The 20,589-nt window shown below is 37.1% G+C and overlaps 1 protein-coding gene across 1 annotated transcript in view; it reads right to left on the reverse strand.

Moving 5' to 3' along the window:
• Positions 1-20,589, reverse strand: part of FAF1 (Fas associated factor 1) — a 481,294-nt gene that overhangs the window by 265,706 nt on the left and 194,999 nt on the right. The window contains exon 6 of the mRNA XM_082688355.1: positions 20,268-20,359. Within this exon, the coding sequence (XP_082544481.1) occupies positions 20,268-20,359 (92 nt within the window). The remainder of the gene's footprint in view (positions 1-20,267; positions 20,360-20,589) is intronic.

Raw genomic sequence — 20,589 nt, forward strand, 5'->3', positions numbered from 1 at the left:
TAAATTGTCTCAGGAACAGCATAAAAATAAAATGTTAATCTTTCCACTATAAATACAACTTGAGCCCTCATCATAACTGAAACTAGGTTTTGCTCCTGTCCAGCTAAACTAACATGCTACTAATAATTCTGAGCTGCAGATTACATCATTCTTAATTAACACTCTGCTACAGTTGTTAACATCCTCCAAGACACCATGTTATCATCACCACAAGTTCTGTAACAATCTTAAAACCACGTTTAACGAAGGTTGGCCTCTTACTCTGCAGCTACTTTTAATTGCTTTCTTTCCTGGCAATTAAATATGTCTAGATAAATAAACATTTGGTTTCACATAATTCTTAATAACATTTTTCAGGATAATTTCAAGTTCAGGTGTCTTTATGTCTATAATTACTGTTTATCAATATAGTGATATATTGGATACAGCAAAATGTATTAACCAAAGAATATAAGATTAATCAAAATGTGGTAATTAGTGGCGATAGTGATATATTGTGATCCATCAAGTAGTTTATAGCAAAAGTGTCAAAACATAATTTTATACATGTAGACAAAATGGAAGAAAACAAAAAATATATATTCATTTACAGATATATTGATTTTTGTTTCAAGAATTAGTGACTAAATTTCTGACTGTTCATTAAATCAACTATAGAGAATACCTGCAATTCTTTTTCAAAGTGTGATGTTAACAAGCTAATCTCAGTGGTCACCGACCTATCAATAGGCAGTAAACTATATAAATGGGTTTGGTACATCAATCCAATTAGATGTGTCGTGAACTCCATCAATGCTTTAATTGGGGACAAGTTTCTTCTTTCATCCAGGATGCATAACTTCAGGGAAATGTCTTCTTCTTAAAATGAGCCATTTTTCAGTAACCCCTTATTAAGAAACATTTACCAAACCAATACTTCATAATTTTACCTTTACAAACTCTAATAATACTAGTCATTTAATTAAATTTAAGTTGAACAGCAATTACAATAACGTAATTGCTTATATTCATTTTATTCTTGAGAAATGAGTTACTCTAAGAATGAAACATCAAACTAATACCAATTAAAATTATTAAAACACTGGTAAAATATTCCCATAGGTAACTATCCTTGGTAAAAACAACAACAAAAAAGTTATTTTGTAAAGCATTTTGGAAGAAAAAATGAATTGATCTATTAAGAACAATGACTTGCATATATGAAGTTTTCAGAAAACTGTCATATATGGGCCATTTAAGGTCTTTGTTCCTACCACACTGCTAAAATCTCATGAATATTGATCAATAAAAAGGCACCATGAGAAGACACCTCATAAACACCATTTCAAATGACATCTCAGCAAATTATTTAAAAGTAAAGTCCACTGTGGCTTTTTTCCCCTAGTCTGAAAATAAAAATACTTAGCCAAAAAAATTCCCCCATTGAAAGCTGTTTATTTCTTCCTAAAGGGACTATATCACTTACCCACTTAAAGGATTCATTACCCACTTGTCTTACCCACTTAAAGGATTTATTGAACATTTACTTTACACATGAACTAGGCTGAAATGAGACTATGTTTAGGACCATATTCACCCTGACCTTAAGAGCAGTGCTCAGAGGCACTATGAGTGGTTTGGAGTTAGTTAAGAGTTCTATGATAGCCAAGTTCTGGCTCACGCATTAACTAGCTCTATGACCTGCCAGTGCTCTTACTTGTTATTATTTATTATGTGTACTAACAATACACATAATAATGTGTATTAATAATAATCTGTATTATTATTATTTGTTAATTATTTTGTGTTCTTATTTAATCACATTGTCTCTTTCCAGAGCCCTAGGAAGCAAAATTATCAACCTGATCATGCTGGGTGAAGAAGCCAAGGCCTAATAGACTATTTAACTTCTTTCTGTACCTCAGTTCTTCCAATCATAAAATGGAACTGGATTAGATGGCTTCTTTAACGCCCTCCGAAGAGGATATCCTTGAGCTTTCCTCTCATTCTAAGTCAGAGCTCTTATAGGTATGACTCTTCTTGCACTAAGGGGATATACCAAAAATGAAAATAGCAAGATATACACAAAAGAGTGAAAAATAGTATAAGGAGTAACATCTGTACAGAGAATGTGAGGTGTTTAGGGAAATAGAAGTAGAATGAGAGTTAGTTGGAAGCATTCTCAGAAAGTCCTCCAAATAACTAAATTCCACAAATTATCTTTCTTAGTTGGGATAATGGGGGCAGATGAGTGTCTGGAATGGTCTCAGTATAGGGTGGGACAGACTGGAATGAGAAAAAGAAAAAGGTATCCTATGTTTATTTGAATATCAATACACCTCTTAGCTAGACCTAAGGCTAGAAGCACAGGTAGATACTTATGACCAGAACTGCTGGATGGTTACAAGAAGCTACAGACAGAGGAGGAATACTTCAGTCTTTCCCTTATCATACCATGTTTAATGGGTATAGTGAGACACATATCAAATATGGAGTTAGAGACCTCAAGGATCCTGAGAAGAATGTTTCATCTGCTTTTCTTCAAATTTCTCCCTCTGCTCATAAGGGTATACTATTTCTGCCCATACCACTTTTTCCGACAAAGGGAAGTTTTAATGAGAACACTTATAGCATTTTTCCCTATTCTAGACTTGTTTGTCCCAAAGGAAGAGAAGACACTATTACAATTATTCACAAGGTAACCCTGTGCTAGATTAGGTTTCACAGAAGGCAGGGACTAAAAACCCAGCAGCTTCTCTTTTACTTATGCCCTGGTGCACTGAATTCCCTCCTACTTCTTACCCTCTGTGGTAGATAGACCCGAACAAAGTTTGCTATGAGCTCTCTAAGATATTAATCCTACTGTAAGTGAGTTGGTGAGAAGGCCTATTGCACCAGGCCGTCAGGCTCTAAAGATCCAGTCTTAACTCTTTCTACAGGCTACCTAAGGACATGGTTCCTAAGATTTAGATCTAGAGTGAAAGGTAAATGACTCCACTTAGCATTCAAGTATAAACCACATGTTCACTTTGTGATAGGTGCTCAGCAGATGCAAATGGTAGAATTCTAGGTGGGTCATTGTGGTCTCAGGATTCCAGGAGACACAGAACAAATGGAGGGTGCTTGAACCAGTAGAGTGCCCAAGCAACGGAGAGAGGAAACTGGTTACAGTCAGCAAGGCCAAGAGGGGACTCTCAGCTCGTGTTGCCCAAAATGGCAAGCCAGTTGGGTGAATGCTCTCTGCCTAAACACATGAAGATGACTGAAATATGTGGGCTGTTTACCATCTCCTGGGAGGAACGAAACAGCTGCACTCACAACTGGGTCATACTCAGGGTGGAAATGACCTCGGAAAGGATAGCAGAGTGAACCTCAGCCGTGGCCTGGGAGCAGCAGAGTAAGGTACGGTGCACAAGCCCACAGCCACACTTAGTCCCAAGGGCAGTGACATGCATGAGTCCCTCAGACTCTCCTTGGGAGAATTATAGTGGGCACGCACAAGAGTCTGTAGAGTTTGGCACATGCAAAGGTGAAGACTCTTTGTTCCTTACTAAAGAAGGGGGGACCTCGATCTTTTGGCTCTGGGCCAGAAATTCAAGCACAGCCATTTTTATTGTGATCCTCTATAGAGAGGAGTGGAAAACCTCCAAGGAACAAAAGCCACACAGAGAACCAGCTTACACTGAGCCCAGCCCCCTGGCAAGGGGCAGTGTAACTCCACCCAGGCAAAGACACCTGAGAAGCAGCACAGCAGGCCCCTCCCCCAAGAAGACAACCTGGAAGAATAGGTGCAAACTAGGTTACTGATCCCACAAGACTAAAAATCCAGTGCCAGGGGCAAATAATATATTGAGCTTGAGGGGTTTTTTTTCTCACAATTCAGTTTCTTTCACTCTAAAATTTTCCATTTCTTTATTTTTAACTTTTTCCTCTTTCAACTAGTTTCTTATTTTACCAACTTACGTTTTCAAGTTACTTATTTTTTAAATCTACATTTAATAGACGTGTGCTTCATTTTAGGCCTTTTTTTTCACTCTATCCAATTCTATTTTTGTATATAGATAAGTTTCGCTATCTTTGCAATTTGGGGAGAGTCTTCTAACACACAGACAAAATTTCACTCAGGAAAAAGTGGATCACCCTGTGAGATTTTAGTCTCTCCCCTACAACATATCTTTTTCTCTCTTCTTTTTCTTGTTTGTTCTGTTTTGGTTTTGTTTGCTTTTCTGTTTTGGTTTCCAACTGCCTCAGATTTGTCTAGGGTACACGTTCTTTGGGTAGGGATTGATATTTTGGACTCTGCTCACTCACTCACCCATTCTTTTCTGGGCAAAATGACTAGAAGGAGAATTCACCACAAAAGAAAGAATCAGAGTTAATATTCTCTGCCATAGAACTAACTGATATGGATATAAGTAAGATGTCAGAGATGGAATTCAGGATAGCAATTATTAAGTTAACAGCTGGGCTTGAAAAAGCATAAAAGACAGTAGAGAATCTCTAAGTACAGAAATCAGAGCTAATCAGGCCAAACTTAAAAGTGCCATAACTGAGATGTAGTCTAAACTGGATGCTTTAACAGTTAGGGTGAATGAGGCAAAAGAAAGAATAAATGATCTAGAAGACAGGCTGATGGGAAGGAAGTAGAGGAAAAGACAGAAAGACAACTCAGAGCCTATGAAGAAAGAACTTATTGATGCTTTGAAACAAACAAATGTCAGAATTATTGGTGTGCCTAAAGGGGAGGAGAGAGAGAGAGAGAGAGGGAAAGAAGGTATATTTCAGCAAATCATTCCCTAATTGGGGGAAGGAAACAAGCATTCATTTCTGAGAGGCAGAAAGGACCCCTCCTAAAGCTAATAAAAACAGATCAACACCTGATATATAGTAATGAATCCAGGAAATTTTACAGTAAAAGAGGCTATACTAAGAGCAGCTCGAGACTAGAGATTCTCTAGGTACAAGAGGAGGAACATCAGACTAACACACCTATCCACAGAAACCTGGCAGGCCAGAAAGGAATGGCATGATATATTTGGGGTACTAAATGAGAAGAACATGCCGCTAAGAATTCTTTATCCAACAAGGTTGTCATTTGGATTGGAAGGAGAGATAAGAGCTTCCAGGACAGACTGAAACTGAAAGAATATGGGACTACCAAGGCAGCCCTGCAAGAAATATGACAGAGGATCCTGTGAGCAGAGACAGACTCCAAGAGTAACACAGACCAGAAAGAAACAGAGACAATCTACAGAAACAGGGACTTTACAGGCAATACAATGGCATTAAATCCATATCTTTCAATAGTTACTCTGAATGTAAATGGGCTAAACACTATAATCAAAAGACACAGGGCATCAGAGCAGATAAAAAAGCAAGGCCTATCCATATGCTGTCTACAGGAGATTCATTTTAGACCTGAAGACACCTCCACACTGAAACTGAAGGAGTGGAAAACCATTTACCATGCTAATGGACCTCAAAAGAAAGCTGGAATAGCAATCCTCATATCAGATAGATAAACTAGATTTTAAGCCAAGACTATAGAAAGAGATGTAGAAGGACACTATATCATATTTAAAGGGTCTATCCAATAAGAAGATCTAACAACTGTAAAAATTTATGTCCCCAACATGGGAGCACCCAATTACATAGACCAGTTAATAACCAAAGTAAAGAAACACATTGCTAATAATACATTAAGAGTAGGGGACTTCAACACCCTACTCACGGAAATGAATGAATCATCTAAGCAGAAGATCAACAAAAAACAGGGGCTCTGAATAACACATTGGACCAGATGGACTTCACAGTTATATCTGAACATTCTATCCTAAAACAACAGAATACTCATTCTTCTCAAGTGCACATGTAACTTTCTCCAGAATAGATCAAATACTGGGTCACAAATCAGGTCTCAACCAATACCAAAAGAATGAGATTATTCCCTGCATATTTTCAGACCATAATGCTTTGAAACTTGAACTCAATCACAAAAGGAAATTTGGAAGGAACTCAAACACTTGGAGGTTAAAGAGCATCCTGCTAAAGAATGAATGTGTCACCCAGGAAATGAAAGAATTTTAAAAACTCATGGAAACTAATGAGAATGAAAATACATTGGTTCAACACCTCTGGGATATAGCAAAGGCCATCCTAACAGGAAGTACACTGCAGTACAAGCCTCTCTCAAAAAATTAGAAAAAATCCCAAATACACAAGCTAACTTTACATCTAAAGGATAGAAAAAAATCCCAAATACACGAGCTAACTTTACATCTAAAGGATATGGAGAAAGAACAGCAAATAAAGCCTAAATTAAGCGGGGGAATTTCATTTCAATGCAACAGAAACCAGTAGAATAGTAGAACATATCAGTAAAACTAGAAGCTGGTTCTTTGAAAGAATTAATAAGATCAATAAACTTTTAGCCAGACTTAACAAAAAGAAAGAAAAAGGGCCAAATTAATAAAATCATGAATGGGGTGCCTGGGTGGCTCAGTGGGTTAAGCCGCTGCCTTTGGCTCAGGTCACGATCTCAGGGTCCTGGGATCCAGTCCCATATCAGGCTCTCTGCTCAGCAGGGAACCTGCTTCCCTCTCTCTCTCTCTGCCTGCCTCTCTCTCCATCTACTTGTGATCTCTCTCTGTCAAATAAATAAATAAAATCTTTAAAAAAAAATCATGAATGAAGGGGGAGAGATCATAATGAACACTAATGAAATACAATTATAAAAACATATTCCAAGCATGTATATGCCAACAAATTAGGCAATCTGGAAGAAATGAATGCATTCCTGGAAACTTAAAAACTACTAAAAGTGAAAGAGGAAGAAACAGAAAATCTGAACAGGCCCATAACCAATAAGGAAATTGAAGCAGTAATCAAAAAACAAAAAACCCCAAAAATAAGAGTCCAGGGCTGGATGGCTTCCCAGGGGAATTCTATCATTTAAAGAAGAAATAATACCTATTCTACCACAAAGCAGTTTCAAAAAATAGAAAGGGAAAGAAAACTTCCAAACCCATTCTATAAGGCCAGCATTACCTTGATCCCAAAACCAGACAAAGACCTCATTAAAAGGACAACTATGTACCAATACCCCTGATGAACATGCATGCCAAAATATTAACCAAGATACTGACCAATAGGTTCCAACAGTATATTAAAAGGATTACTCACCATGACCAGGTGAGATTTATTCTTGGGATAGAAGGGTGATTCAACAATCGCAAACCAATCAATATGACAGATCACATTAATACATTAATAAAGAAAACACAAGAACCGTATGATCCTCTCTTGATACAAAAAAAAAAAAAAAAGCTGACAAGATACAGTATCCTTTCTTGATTTAAACTCCTCAAAGTGCAGGGATAGAAAGAACATACCTCAATATCACAAAAGCCTTCTACAAAAAGCCCACAGTGAACTCTATGGGAAAAAATGGAGAGCTTTTCCCTTAAGGTTAGGAACAGGACAGGGATGCCCATTCTCACCATTATTGTTCAACATAGCACTAGAAGTCCTAGCCTCAGCAGTCAGACAACAAAAAGAAATAAGAAGTACTCAAATTGGCAAAGAAGAAGTCAAACCCTCACTCTTCACAGATGACAAGATACTTTATGTGGAAAACTCAAAAGACTCCACCCCCAAATTGCTAGTATTCATATAGCAATTCAGCAACATGGCAGGATGCAAAATCAATGTACAGAAATCAATTGCATTTCTATACACTAAAGAAAGAGAAATCAAGGAATTAATCCCATTTAAAATTGCACCAAAAACCATAAGATACCTAGGGATAAACCTAACCAAAGATGTAAAGGATCTGTACTCTAGAAACTACAGAACACTTGAGAAAGAAATTGAGGAAGACACAAAGAGAGGGAAAAACATTCCATGCTCATGGATTAGAAGAATAAGCACTATTATGATTTCATTTTGACCCATAATTCTGAAATAAATCATTTGTAGAATCTAACTATATGGAGAATCTCAGAGATATCTTTTATTATTACTTCACCTCTACTTAATTGCATAATGGTCAGAGAATGAGGTCAGTATGATAGTGATTCTTTGATACTGGTGTTGTGTTCTAGTAATGGCCAATTTTCATATGTATTCCATTTGTATTTAACTTGGCTATTCAAATCTTCTATAGTCTGCAAAAATATGCTGCTTAATTAGTTTCTGAAATATGTTTGTATATGATTGTGGTTGCTCTATTTCTCCTTGTAATTCTACCAATTTTGCTGATTTGTACACGTAAGTTCACAACTGTCCTATCTTCTTGGTAAAATGGCCCTCATTACTATTTGCCTTAAATTCAACATTATGTGATACTAGTATTGCTATATATTCTTTTAACTAATATTTAGCTAGAATATAATTTTCTGTACCTTTATTTTCCCTTTTCTGTGCTATTTCTCCAAAAGATGATTCTCTAGGGTGCTTGGGTGGCTCAGTTGGTTAAGCAACTGCCTTTGGCTCAGGTCGTGATCCCAGAGTCCCAGGATCAAGGCCTGCTTTGGGCTCCCACTCTATTTCTCCCTCTCCCCTCTCATACTCTCTCTCCAATAAATAAATAAATAAATAAATAAAAATCTTTAAAAAAAAAAAACAATAGATAATTCTCTGGTGAACAACATATAGTGGACTATTTTTAAAATCCTATTTGAGAACTTTTAATAGGAGTTTAATACTTTACTGAGATTTTAATATACACGATTTTTTTTTTTTTTTTGCTGTCGTATTTTCTGTTCTCTACTCTGTTTTCCTGTGCTCCTTTTTCATATTACTGCTTACTGATGTATTGACTAAGTTTTCCCATTTTTTTTTCTTTCTAGAAGTATGCAGGGTATTTTTCTTTTCTCACTTCTAGACATACAACTTTGAATTACATGTGGATACACACCAGGGAAAAGCTCCACTGGCAACTAGGACATATGGGTTGATAAACAGACTATGTGTCATCTATACATATTTGGAAAATGAAGGACTAAGTAGATATCAGAGTAGTTACAGGGAGAAATTACAGTAGGAGAGACTGCTGAGAACAGAACTATCAGGAACGCCAACCTTTAGAGCAGATGAAAAGAGGCGCTTTCTGAATGAATCAACCTGAATGGCAGACAGAACATTAAGAGTGAGTGGCATCCAAGCAAAATTCCTGTAAAGAGACAAATTAAGAAAAAGCCTAATACTTTATAAGCTACTTGAGGACAGAGCTTATTTTTATCCAGTATGTAATAATTAAATCCTTGGTGGACTAAATCTTATAATATGAAATGTGTATAATTAACAGTTTTTTTTCTCTTTGCTAATTTTACTTTGACTTATAGTATAGTCTGAAGTTTTGCCATCGGGATACTGCTTCACTTTTCTATCAATTAGTGAAATCTGATTTATTAAGAAGTGTTTTTAGATGATTTTCAACTGTTACACAGGTTATGAATAAGAGATTGCTCTTATATTCTTAGCTTGATATTCTGTTTTCTGAAAAATATAATTTATGTTAAAATAATTCTAAAAGTAAAAAATAAAATAATTCTAAGCATAATTATAGACATAAATATCATAAATTTCTTTCTTAGTGTTTTCTTTTTTCAGAAATTGTAAATATAAAAACAGATTCAATTACCAGGCACCCCCTAGTGGCAGTAAAATTTTTTTTAAAAAATTCTTATAGGACATGGTTTAAACTGTAGTGTTCTCTAGATCTATAGTTCTCACCAAACCTTGGGAATAAAATGGTTTGTCAGTAAACAATTTAAAAACATATCACAAACTCAACAACTAAAGGTAGAGAAGAGGTTACATCAAAGAAGGTAGGAAGTGTGGAGATACAGTGAGAAAAACAGACTGTGGCCACCATAGTCAGGAGGGAGCCTGGGTCCTGGAAAAGGGTGACTAGCACACAGGAGAGCAAAAGAGGAAAATCAATCCCCATAGCAGATGGCTGGGAAAGCAAGAAGGGCCAAATTTCATGTCATGACTTCTTGCAACAAGTGGGACCTAAAGCCTGGAGTTTTAAGGGTCCACAGACTTGACTAGAATAGAACCCAGAGGGCATTAAGCTACTCTTGGAAAGAAAGCAGGCAAACAACCCAAGGGCAAAGAGTAGAAACAGAGATCTGAAGAGCTCCTGGGGGACACAGTGGGTAGGCTATTTGCTCATTTTGGAGAGCATCCCAGAGAAGGAGCATTCATGGAAAGGAGACTCCAGAACAAAGGAACTGGCCAGCACCATTTCACTACCTGCCGCACCTCAGCATGACCACAGGGCCACCTGCAGGAACCAGCACAGCATGGACACTTGCTACCTAACTTGATTACACCAAGCCACACCCCTCCCATGCTCCAGAATAATCACCCTTCCCCATCATGCTTGCATCAGTCCAGTGTGGCAGTTTCCAGCTCCAGAAGACCAGCCCAAACCTGTGCTCACAACGTGTCTCCAAACATGGGAGTTCTGTGGAGCCTCAGTTCCATAGTGGTGGTGACAGGTCTCATTTCACAAATATACCAGGGCACACCTCATTTAAAAGTGCTACATTCAGGCCAAGGACCAAACACTGCCCACAACAGGCAAAGAGAGCCTCTACAGAGGACTGACCTGAAGATAAAGCAGGCAGGACAAAACAACAGAGCACAGCCAGCACACAATGGAGACACTTCTGCAAGTGCCAGGCCCTGGGGAACAGGAGAGAAAACACCTCATGGCATTAGAGGGCTTCTTAATAAAGCCATTGCCTTCAAGAACAGCAGATACTGATTACTCCTAACACATAAGAACAGGCACAGAGACTTAGACAAAATGAGAAGACAGAAATATTTATCCCAAATTAAAGAACAGGACAAGGCCAGAGCCAGAGATCTAGGTGAAACAGATAAAAGTAACATGCCTGGTAGAGAATATAAGGTAGTGATCATAAGGATACACTCTGGGGTTCAGAAAAGACGGAGGACATAAATGAGATCTTTAACACAGAGATAAGTAATAACATAACAGAGATAAAGTGATCAATAAACAAAGTGAGAAATATACTTCATGGAATGAATAGCAATGAACAGCTTCTGGGAGAAGCAGAGGAACAAATTAATGACCTAGAAGACAAGAGTAATAAAAAGTAATCAAGCCAAACAAAAGAGAGAAAAAAAATTACACAAAATTAGAAAAGACTTGGGGAACTCAGTGACTAAATCAAATGTAGTAACATTTGTATACAGGAGTCCCAGAAGAAGAAAAGAGAAAAGAGGCTAGAGAAATTATTTAAAGAAATGATAGTTGAAAACAGAGATGCTTGGGTGGCTCAGTCAGTTAAACGTCTGCCTTCAAGTCATGATCCCAGGTTCCAGGGATTGAACTCCACATGTCGGGCTCCCTGTTCAGTGGGGGGCCTGCTACTGCCTCTCTTTCTCCCTCTGCCCCTGCTCATAATCTCTCTCTTGCTATCTTTCTCTCAAATAAATAAATAAATAAATAATTTTTTTTAAAAAAGCTGAGTAAACATCCCTTATCTGGGGAAAGAAACAGGAGAGGCACAGAAAACCCCCATTAAAGTCAATAAAAGCAGATTCACACCAACACATAATTAAACTATGGCAAAATATAGTAATGAAGAAAGTTTTTAAAAGCAGCAAGAAAAAGAAGACAATAACTTACATGGGAAAACCCATAAGGCCAACAGGGGATTTTTCAGCTGAAACTTTCTAAACCAGAAGAGAGTGGCATAATACATTTGAAAGTGCTGAATGGAAAAAATCTGCAGCCAAGAATACTCTACCCAAGAAGGCTATCATCAAATAGGAGATATAAGAGTTTCCAGAGGGGTGCCTGGGTGGCTCAGTGGTTTAAGCCTCTGCCTTCGACACGGGTCATGATCTCAAGTCCTGGGATCGAGCCCCGCATCGAGCTCTCTGCTCAGCAGGGAGCCTGCTTCCTCCTCTCTCTCTGCCTGCCTCTCTGCCTACTTGTGATCTCTGTCAAATAAATAAATAAAATATTTTTTAAAAAGTAAATAAATAAGAGTTTCCCAGAAAAACTAAAATGAAAGGAGTTCAAGACCACTAAGCCAGCCTGCAAGAAATATTAGAAGGGACTCTGAGTGGAAAGGAGAGACCTAAAGTGACAATATAACAGCAGGAAACAGAAAAGTAGTAAAAATGAATATTTCTGTAAAAAGCCAGTCAAGGAACTCATTAATATAATAGAATGTCATGTATATGCTGTTATATACATGACATATATAACACCATATACCTCAAATGTGGGGAGGAGTAAAAAAATGAGTTCAAACTTAAATGATGATCAACTTAATATAGATTGCTGTATGAAGAAGACGTTGTATATAAAGCTAATGGTAACCACAAATCAAAAAGAAAGACAAGAAAGGATCAGAGAAAATCTTCAGAAACACCCATAAAACAAGTAACAAAATGACAACATGTAAGTGGAGTAAATGCTCCAATCAAAAGATAAAGGGTGATGGAATGGATTAAAAAAAAGTGACCCATTTATAGGATGCCTGGAAGAGACTCATTTTAGACCTAAAGATGCTCAAACACTGAAAGTGAGGGGATGGAAAAACATTTATCATGAAAGTCGATGTCAAAAGAAAGCCACAGTAGCAATACTTATATCAAACAAAATAGCCTTTAAAACAAAGACTGTAGCAAGAGATAAAGGAGGACACTATATAATAAAGGGGACAATCAAATAAGAAGATAAAACAAATACAAATATTTATGTACCCAATATGGGAGCACCCAAATACAATAACAAACATAAAGGAATTGATCAATAAAAATACAATAATAGTAGGAGACTTTAACACCCCACTTAACGTCAATGGACAGATCATCTGAACAGATTATCAGCAAGGAAACAATGGCTTTGAATGACACACTGGACCAGAGGGACTTAACAGATATATTTAGACCATTTCATCTTAAAACAGCAGAATAGACATTCTTTTCAAGTGCACATGGAACACTGCCCAGCATAAATCACATATTAGGCAAAACAAACGGGCCACATCAAATTTAAAAACAAGTCATACCATGCATCTTTTCTGACCACAAGACTATGAAACTAGAAGTCAACCACAAGAAAAAATCTGGAAAGACCACAAATACATGGAGGTTAAATAACATGATACTAAACAATGAACGGGTCAACGAAGAAGTAAAAAGAAATTTTTAAAAAGTACATGGAAACAAATGAAAATGAAAACACAATGGTTCAAAACCTTTGGGATACAGCAAAAATGGTTCTAAGAGTAAGTTCACAGCAATACAGACCTACCTCAGGAAGCAAGAAAAATCTCCAGTAAATGATTCAACTTTAGATCTAAAGGAGCTAGAATAAGAGCAAAAAACAAAACCTAATGCCAACAAAATGAAGGAAATAATAAAGATAAGAACAAATAAATGATATAGAAACTTAAAAAACAACAGAAAAGATCAATGAAACCAGGAGCTGGTTCTTTGGAAAAAAATCAGTAAAACTGATAGGCCTCTAGCCAGACTCATCAAGGAAAAAAAGGACCCAAATAAATTAAATCACAAGTGAGAGAGGAGAAATAATGAAGACTACAGAAATATAAACAATTATAAGAGAATATTATAAAAACTACATGCTTACAAATTGGATATCCTAGAAGAAATGGATAAATTCCTAAAAACAAATAACCTACCAAAACTTAAACAAGAGAAATAGAAAATTCGAGCAGACTGATTACCAGTAATGAAATTGAATCAGTAATCAAAAAACTCACAACAAACAAAAGTCTAGGACCAGACGGCTTCCAAGGCAAATTCTACCAAACATTTGAAGAAGAGCAAATAACCCATCCTTAAACTACTCCAAAAAAAGAGAAATGGAAGGAAAATTTCTAAATTCATTATATGAGGCCACCAGCATTACCCTAATACCAAAGCCAGATAAATTTACCACACCAAAGGGGTGCCTGGGTGGCTCAGTGGGTTAAGTCGATGCCTTAGGCTCGGGTCATGATCTCAGGGTCCTGGGATCAAGCCCCGCATCGGGCTTCTTGCTCAGTGGGTAGCCTGCTTCTCTCTCTGCCTCTGCCTGCCTCTCTGACAGCTTGTGCTCTTGCTCTCTCTCTCTCTCTGTCAAATAAATAAATAAATAAATAAAATCTTAAAAAAAAAAATACCAAAAAAGAGAAAGAGAGAGAGAGAGAAAACTACTGGCCAATATCTCTGATGAACATAGATACAAAAATCCTCAAAAAGGAACTAGCAGACCAAATCCAACAATACATTATAAATGTCATTCACCACGATCAAGTAGGATTCATTCTTGGACTGCAAGGATGGTTCAAAATTTCCAAATTAATCAACTTGATACATCATATCAATAAGAGAAAGGATAAGAACCATAGGATCATTTCAATGATCCAGTGTGGCTCAAGGAGTTAAGGCCTCTGCCTTCAGCTCAGGTCATGATCCCCGGGTCCTGGGATCCTGCCTGTCAAATGGATAAATAAAATCTTAAAAAAACAAAACACAAAAACCAGCCCTCAAAAAGTAGGTTTAGAGAGAACATACAAAAGGCCATATAGAACAAAACCACAGCTAACATCATCCTCAATGGGGAAAAACTGAGAGCCTTTCCCCTAAAGTCAGAAAAAAAGTCAAGGATGCCCACTCTCACCACTTCTATTCAACACAGTGCTCAAAGTCTTAGCCACAGCAATCAGACAACAAAAATAAATACAGTGCATCCAGATCAGTAAGAAGTAAAATGCTCACTATGCATATGAATGATACTATATAAAGAAAACCCAAAAGACTCCTAGAACTGATACAAAAATTCAGTAAGTTGCAGGATACAAATTCAATCTACAGAAATCTGCTGCACTTCTATATTCCAATACTGAAGCAGCAGAAAAAGAAATTTAAAAAATAATCCCATCTACAGTTGTACCAAAAATAGTAAGATACCTAGGAATAAACCTAACCAAACAGCTGAGAGACCTGTATTCTGAAAACTATAAAACACTGATGAAAGAAATTAAAGATGACAAAAGAAATGAGAAGACATTCCATGCTCATGGATTAGAAGAATAAATACTGTTAAAAAATCTATACCAGGGGTGCCTGGGTGGCTCTGCTTCAGCGCAGGTCATGATCCCAGTGTCCTGGGATCCAGCCCCACGTCAAGCTCCCTGCTCAGAGGGGAGTTTGCATGTCCCTCTCCAATTCCCTCTCTTGCTGATCTCTTCCTCTCTCTGTGTCAAATAAATAAAATCTTAAAAAATAAATAAATAAAATGTCTATACTAACCAGAGCAATCTACACATTTAATGTAATCCCTATCAGAATACCACAGGCATTTTTCACAGAATTAGAACAAACAATTCTAAAATTTATATGGAACCACAAAAGGCCTGAAGAGCCATAGCAACATTGAAAAGGAAAAGCAAATCTAGGGACATCACAATTCCAGAATTCAAATTATTTTACAATGCTGTAGTAATCAAAAGAGTATGTTACTGAGAAAAAAAGACACAGATCAATGGGACAGAACAGAAAACCCAGAAATAAATCCACACCTCCATGGTCAATTAATCTTTGGCAAAGCAGGAAAGAATATCCAATGAGAAGGACAGTCTCTTCAAAAATATTGCTGGGAAAACTGGATGGCAATATGCAAAGGAAACTGAACCACTTTTCTACATTATACAGAAAAATAAATTCAAAATGGATAAAAGACCTAAATGTGAGACCTAGAACCATAAAAATCCTAGAAGATAATACAGGCAATAACTTCTCTGACATTAACCATTGCAACTTTTTTCTAGGTATATGTCCTGAGGCAAGAGAATCAAATATAAAAATAAACTATTGGGATTGCATCAATATGAAAAGTTTCTGCAGAGTGAAGGAAACAATCAATAAAACCAAAAGGCAAACTTACAGAATGTGAGGAACTATTTGCAAATGACATTATCCAATGAAGGCTTAGTGTCCTAAATATAAAGAATTTGTACAACTCAACACCCAAACACCAGACATTTCTCCAAAGAAGATATACAAATGGCCAGCAGACACATGAAAAGATGCTCAACATCAGGGAAGAGCAAATCTAAATCACCATATGATATCACCTCATACTTGTCAGAATGGCTAAAAATCAAAAAACATGAGCAACAAGTGTTAACAGGGATGTGGAGAACAAAGAACCCTCTTGCATTGTTGGTGGGAATGCAAACTGGTGCAGCCACTCTGAAAACAGTATGGACATTCCTCAAAACATTAAAAATAGAATTACTCTGTGATCCAGCAACTGCACTAAGGGGTATTTACCCAAAGAATACAAAAACACAAATTCAAAAGGATATATGCACCTATATATTTATAGCAGCATTATTTACAACGGCCAAGATATGGAAACAGCCAAAGTGTCCACTGATGATGAATAAAGAAGATGCAGTATATATATACAATGAAATATTATTCAGCCATAAAATAAAATGAAATCACTATTTGCAACAATGTGATTAGGCTAAAGAGTATAATGCCAAGCAAACTGAATCAGTCAGAGAAAAACATATGCCATATGATTTCACTCCTATGTGGTATTTTTTTTTTTAAGATTGTATTTATTTATTTGACGGAGAGAAATCACAAGTACACTGAGAGGCAGGCAGAGAGAGAGAGAGAAGGAAGCAGGCTCCCTGCTGAGCAGAGAGCCCGATGCAGGACTCGATCCCAGGACCCTGAGATCATGACCTGAGCCCAAGGCAGCGGCTTAACCCACTAAGCCACCCAGGCACCCCTCCTATGTGGTAATTAAGAAACAAAACAAATGAGCGAAGGAGAAAAAGAGAGAAAGAGACATAAACCAAGAAGCAGACTCTTAACTGTAGAGAACAAACTAATGGTTATCAGAAAGGAGGTGGGTAGGAGGATGGCTTAAATAGGTGATAGGGCTTAAGGAGCACACTAGTTGTGATTAGCTCCAGGTGATGCATGGTTATTGAATCACTACATTGTACACCTGAAACTAACATAACATCATAGGCTAACTGGAATTAAAATAGAAACTTTGGAAGAGATTCATAAAGACCACTTTAGTGCTGTATTAAGTACTCATCTGCCAATAAAACACTGCATTTCATAAGCACTATAGGGCCCTGCTTGCCTAGGAACTGAGCAATTTGACAATCAAAGGAAGGTCAGCCACATGGCAATGAAGAACAATTCCATTAGCCCAGGAAAACATTTTAATAAATCAATTTAATCATAAGACTAAAAAGCAATGGATTATAATCAATAATGTCTCCTATCTGCTCATAATTATGTGGACTACAGACTGGGTGACAGTGATTACACTCTGTTAACTAAACTACAAAAATAGGGGCACCTGGGTGGCTCAGTGGGTTAAAGCCTCTGCCTTCAGCTCAGGTCATGATCCCAGGGTCCTGGGATCCAACCCCGTATCGGGCTCTCTGCTCGGTGGGGAGCCTGCTTCCTCTTCTCTCTCTCTCTCTCTCTCTCTCTGCCTGCCTCTCTGCCTACTTGTGATCTCTCTCTCTGTCAAATAAATAAAAAAAATCTTAAAAAAAAATTTTTTTTTAACTACAAAAATAATGTCCCGACTAAATACAGAACCATACAAATAAGTCCTTGTTTAACTTAATCTCATGTAGTGTTGATAACAACACTGCTATAAACAAAAGGACTACAAGTACTGTTTGGCTGTTTGCAATGATATACAAATTCAACCTCCCATTAATATGTGATCTTAACATGAAAAATGAACAGTGACTGATTCTTAACCTAACCTTAACAGTGATTAAATTCTTAACCCAAAATGAACTATTAACAGACTATCAAATATAATTACATTAGATTTAATTTTTTTAGTTCAGTGATTTCTACTTTGGTACAAGCCAAATTTAATTTTTTTGCTACTATCTACCTATAATGGCATAATCTATATAAGAAATATACATTTGGCCTTCTCCCCCAACCTCCACAAGAGCTCCCTAGAACCCTTGGAACTTTCTAAATCATAAGAGTATTACAGATGGAAGGAGAAATTATTTATAACAATCCCCTTTCAGCCACACAAGAGTTTGCTCATGAGTTAATGACTGAGAAAAACCCTCAGGATGAGGACTGGTTGCAAGGGAAAGCAAGCAAGTAATTAAAGGGCTGGAACTTTCAGCTACCTGCATTCTCCCTGCCTCCATATTTGTAGGGAGGGCAGAGGGGCTGGATGTTGAGTTAATTATTAATAGCCAATAATTTAATCAATCCTACCTATGCAATAAAGCCTCTATTAAAAAAAAAAACCCTAGCTGAAGTGTTTTATTTTTACTTTTTCTGGAAGTGTTTTAAAGAGCTTCCAAGTTGGTGAACAAGAATGCATCCATGCTGTGAGGGTAGCACTCCAAACTTTAAGCTCCTGTGCTCAAGACTCTTCCATATCTTGTCCTATATATACCTGTTCATCTGGCTGTTCATTTATTTCTTTAAAATGTGTTTTGTAATAATTTGGTAATGGTAACTAGAGCACTCTTCCAAATTCTGTGAGCCATTCTAGCAAATTATCAAACCCAAGAAGGGGGCTATGAGAACCTCCGATGTATAACCCGTTATTCAGAAGCACAGTAGACAACCTCGACTTGAAATAGTGTCCATTGTGGGAACAGTCTTATGGAACTGAGCCCTGAACTTATGGGATTAGATGCTATCTCCAGGTAGCTGGTATCAGAATTTATTTAAATTGTAGAAAATCAAGCTTCTATTGAAGAATGGCCCAGTGTGGGGGGAAAGAACCCCATACATTTGGTAGCCAGAACTGATCTGTGAGCAGCATAGTAGAGAAAAACAGTAATTTTCTCCTCCTACTGTAAGGACCTATTTAGCCAGAGCAGCCCTACCTTGGTTGAATAGCCATTTTGTTGTTTATGCAGTAAAACTTAAACTGACCCTGCCCCCACCCCCCAGGGGAACTTACTTCAAAGCAAGACTGAGAAACCAGTCCCAGGTAACAAAGCCCAAATACAAGGGTGGGTCAGGTCAGGTGGAGATAACGCCCAAATGCAGGGAAGAGTTGGGTCAGGTGGAGAGAGCCAATCAGTAGAGCGTGCATACTGTCTCCCTAGCTACTAAGAAGTGTGGGCCCTGCCTTTTGGGCACCAATTCTGACCAAGGTGATAGGCTAGTTCAAATGTCTACTATAGGGTAAATGGTAATTCAATTGGTCATTATGTGTGATCTAGCATGACTGTGCAGCTTTCTCTGTGTGTTACAATCTCATTGGCCACCTGTGTGTGGTCAGGCCCAACCACATGGCCTTTGCTCTATAAAAGTTAGTCTGTGAGTCAGGGAGGAGTCGCCCTCTCTGTAAGATGCAGCTCCCACCTGTCTGTCTGATGGTCGGTTTGATTCTTGATGCTTGGTGCAAACTAAAGCTTTGCTTGACCTTCACTTTATATCAGTCTCGCTCCTTTGACCAGGGACCCATTATTGGGGGACCCAACATTACTATATAATAATAAAATATTTAATATGGTAGGAAAAGTTTGAGAATATCCCAAGTTTAGGCACATAGGTCTCCCTACTAAACAAAATCACCAAGTAGTATTAAAAAAGAAGTAAATGTGTATAAAAATGGAAAAAATCTAAAAACAACTTAAACATAGTTCTGGAAAGATACTGCACTCACAAAAATTATTACTCTATCATTAACATCATGTACTTTAGATCAGTTTGTTTCACTTAGCAATAATAACATCATATATAATTTAATATCAAAATCATTTACCATTCTATAAATGTCCCGAGTTTCACTGTGAATAATGAAAAAAGAACAAGATACTTTATTCCAAAAAGAGATTGTCTTAATAGAAATGCTGTATCAGTGCTTTTCAAGCTGTATTCTGCAGTGCCTGATGAATTTTCCTCAAAGGTTTGCCTGCCTTAGCCATGGGAGAAGGTAGAGTTCCATTTTCTCAATCTCTTCCTTCCAACACTAATCCTTCCCCATCAAAAAGAACACTATCATTTTTGACTATTTTTCCCATAATGGAGTTTTGCAAAAGATTTTCTTTGGAAAAAAATTCCACCACTAAAATCAAACTATCTAAACCAAATAGCCTGAAAGTTTATGTAGTTAGTAGTTGTTGGTGAGTTAAAGCTTCAACAAGAGTTTGATTTGATTTCATTTTGGTACTTATATACAGCTTAAAGCAACTTAATAATCAAGCTTCATTTCAGATACTCAGGAAAAGTAAACACCTTACCCAGTATGACTAGATGATGAAGGTGGTGGCAAGTCTGGTGTAAGGACATAAAGACTGTTGTTTTTTGGCAAATGTAGCGATTTTAAGACGGTCTGGAAAAGAAAAATAAAAGACAAAAAAATGACTGTTGTGGTACATTACTTTTCCCCTAAAGTTCTTAAAACTTTTCAGTATTGTAGTTTTTTGAAGCTTATAACAATTTCCTAAACAGAATAATGCAGCACTATTAAAACCAAGTAACTTGTTTCTCCTATATATACCATAAATAAGCATAAATATGAACATTAAAAAATACAAATGCTTTAGTTCATGATGAGATACA

The sequence above is a fragment of the Mustela nivalis genome (assembly GCF_964662115.1).
Source record: "Mustela nivalis genome assembly, chromosome: 10".
In the NCBI taxonomy this organism is placed as follows: Eukaryota; Metazoa; Chordata; class Mammalia; order Carnivora; family Mustelidae; genus Mustela; species Mustela nivalis.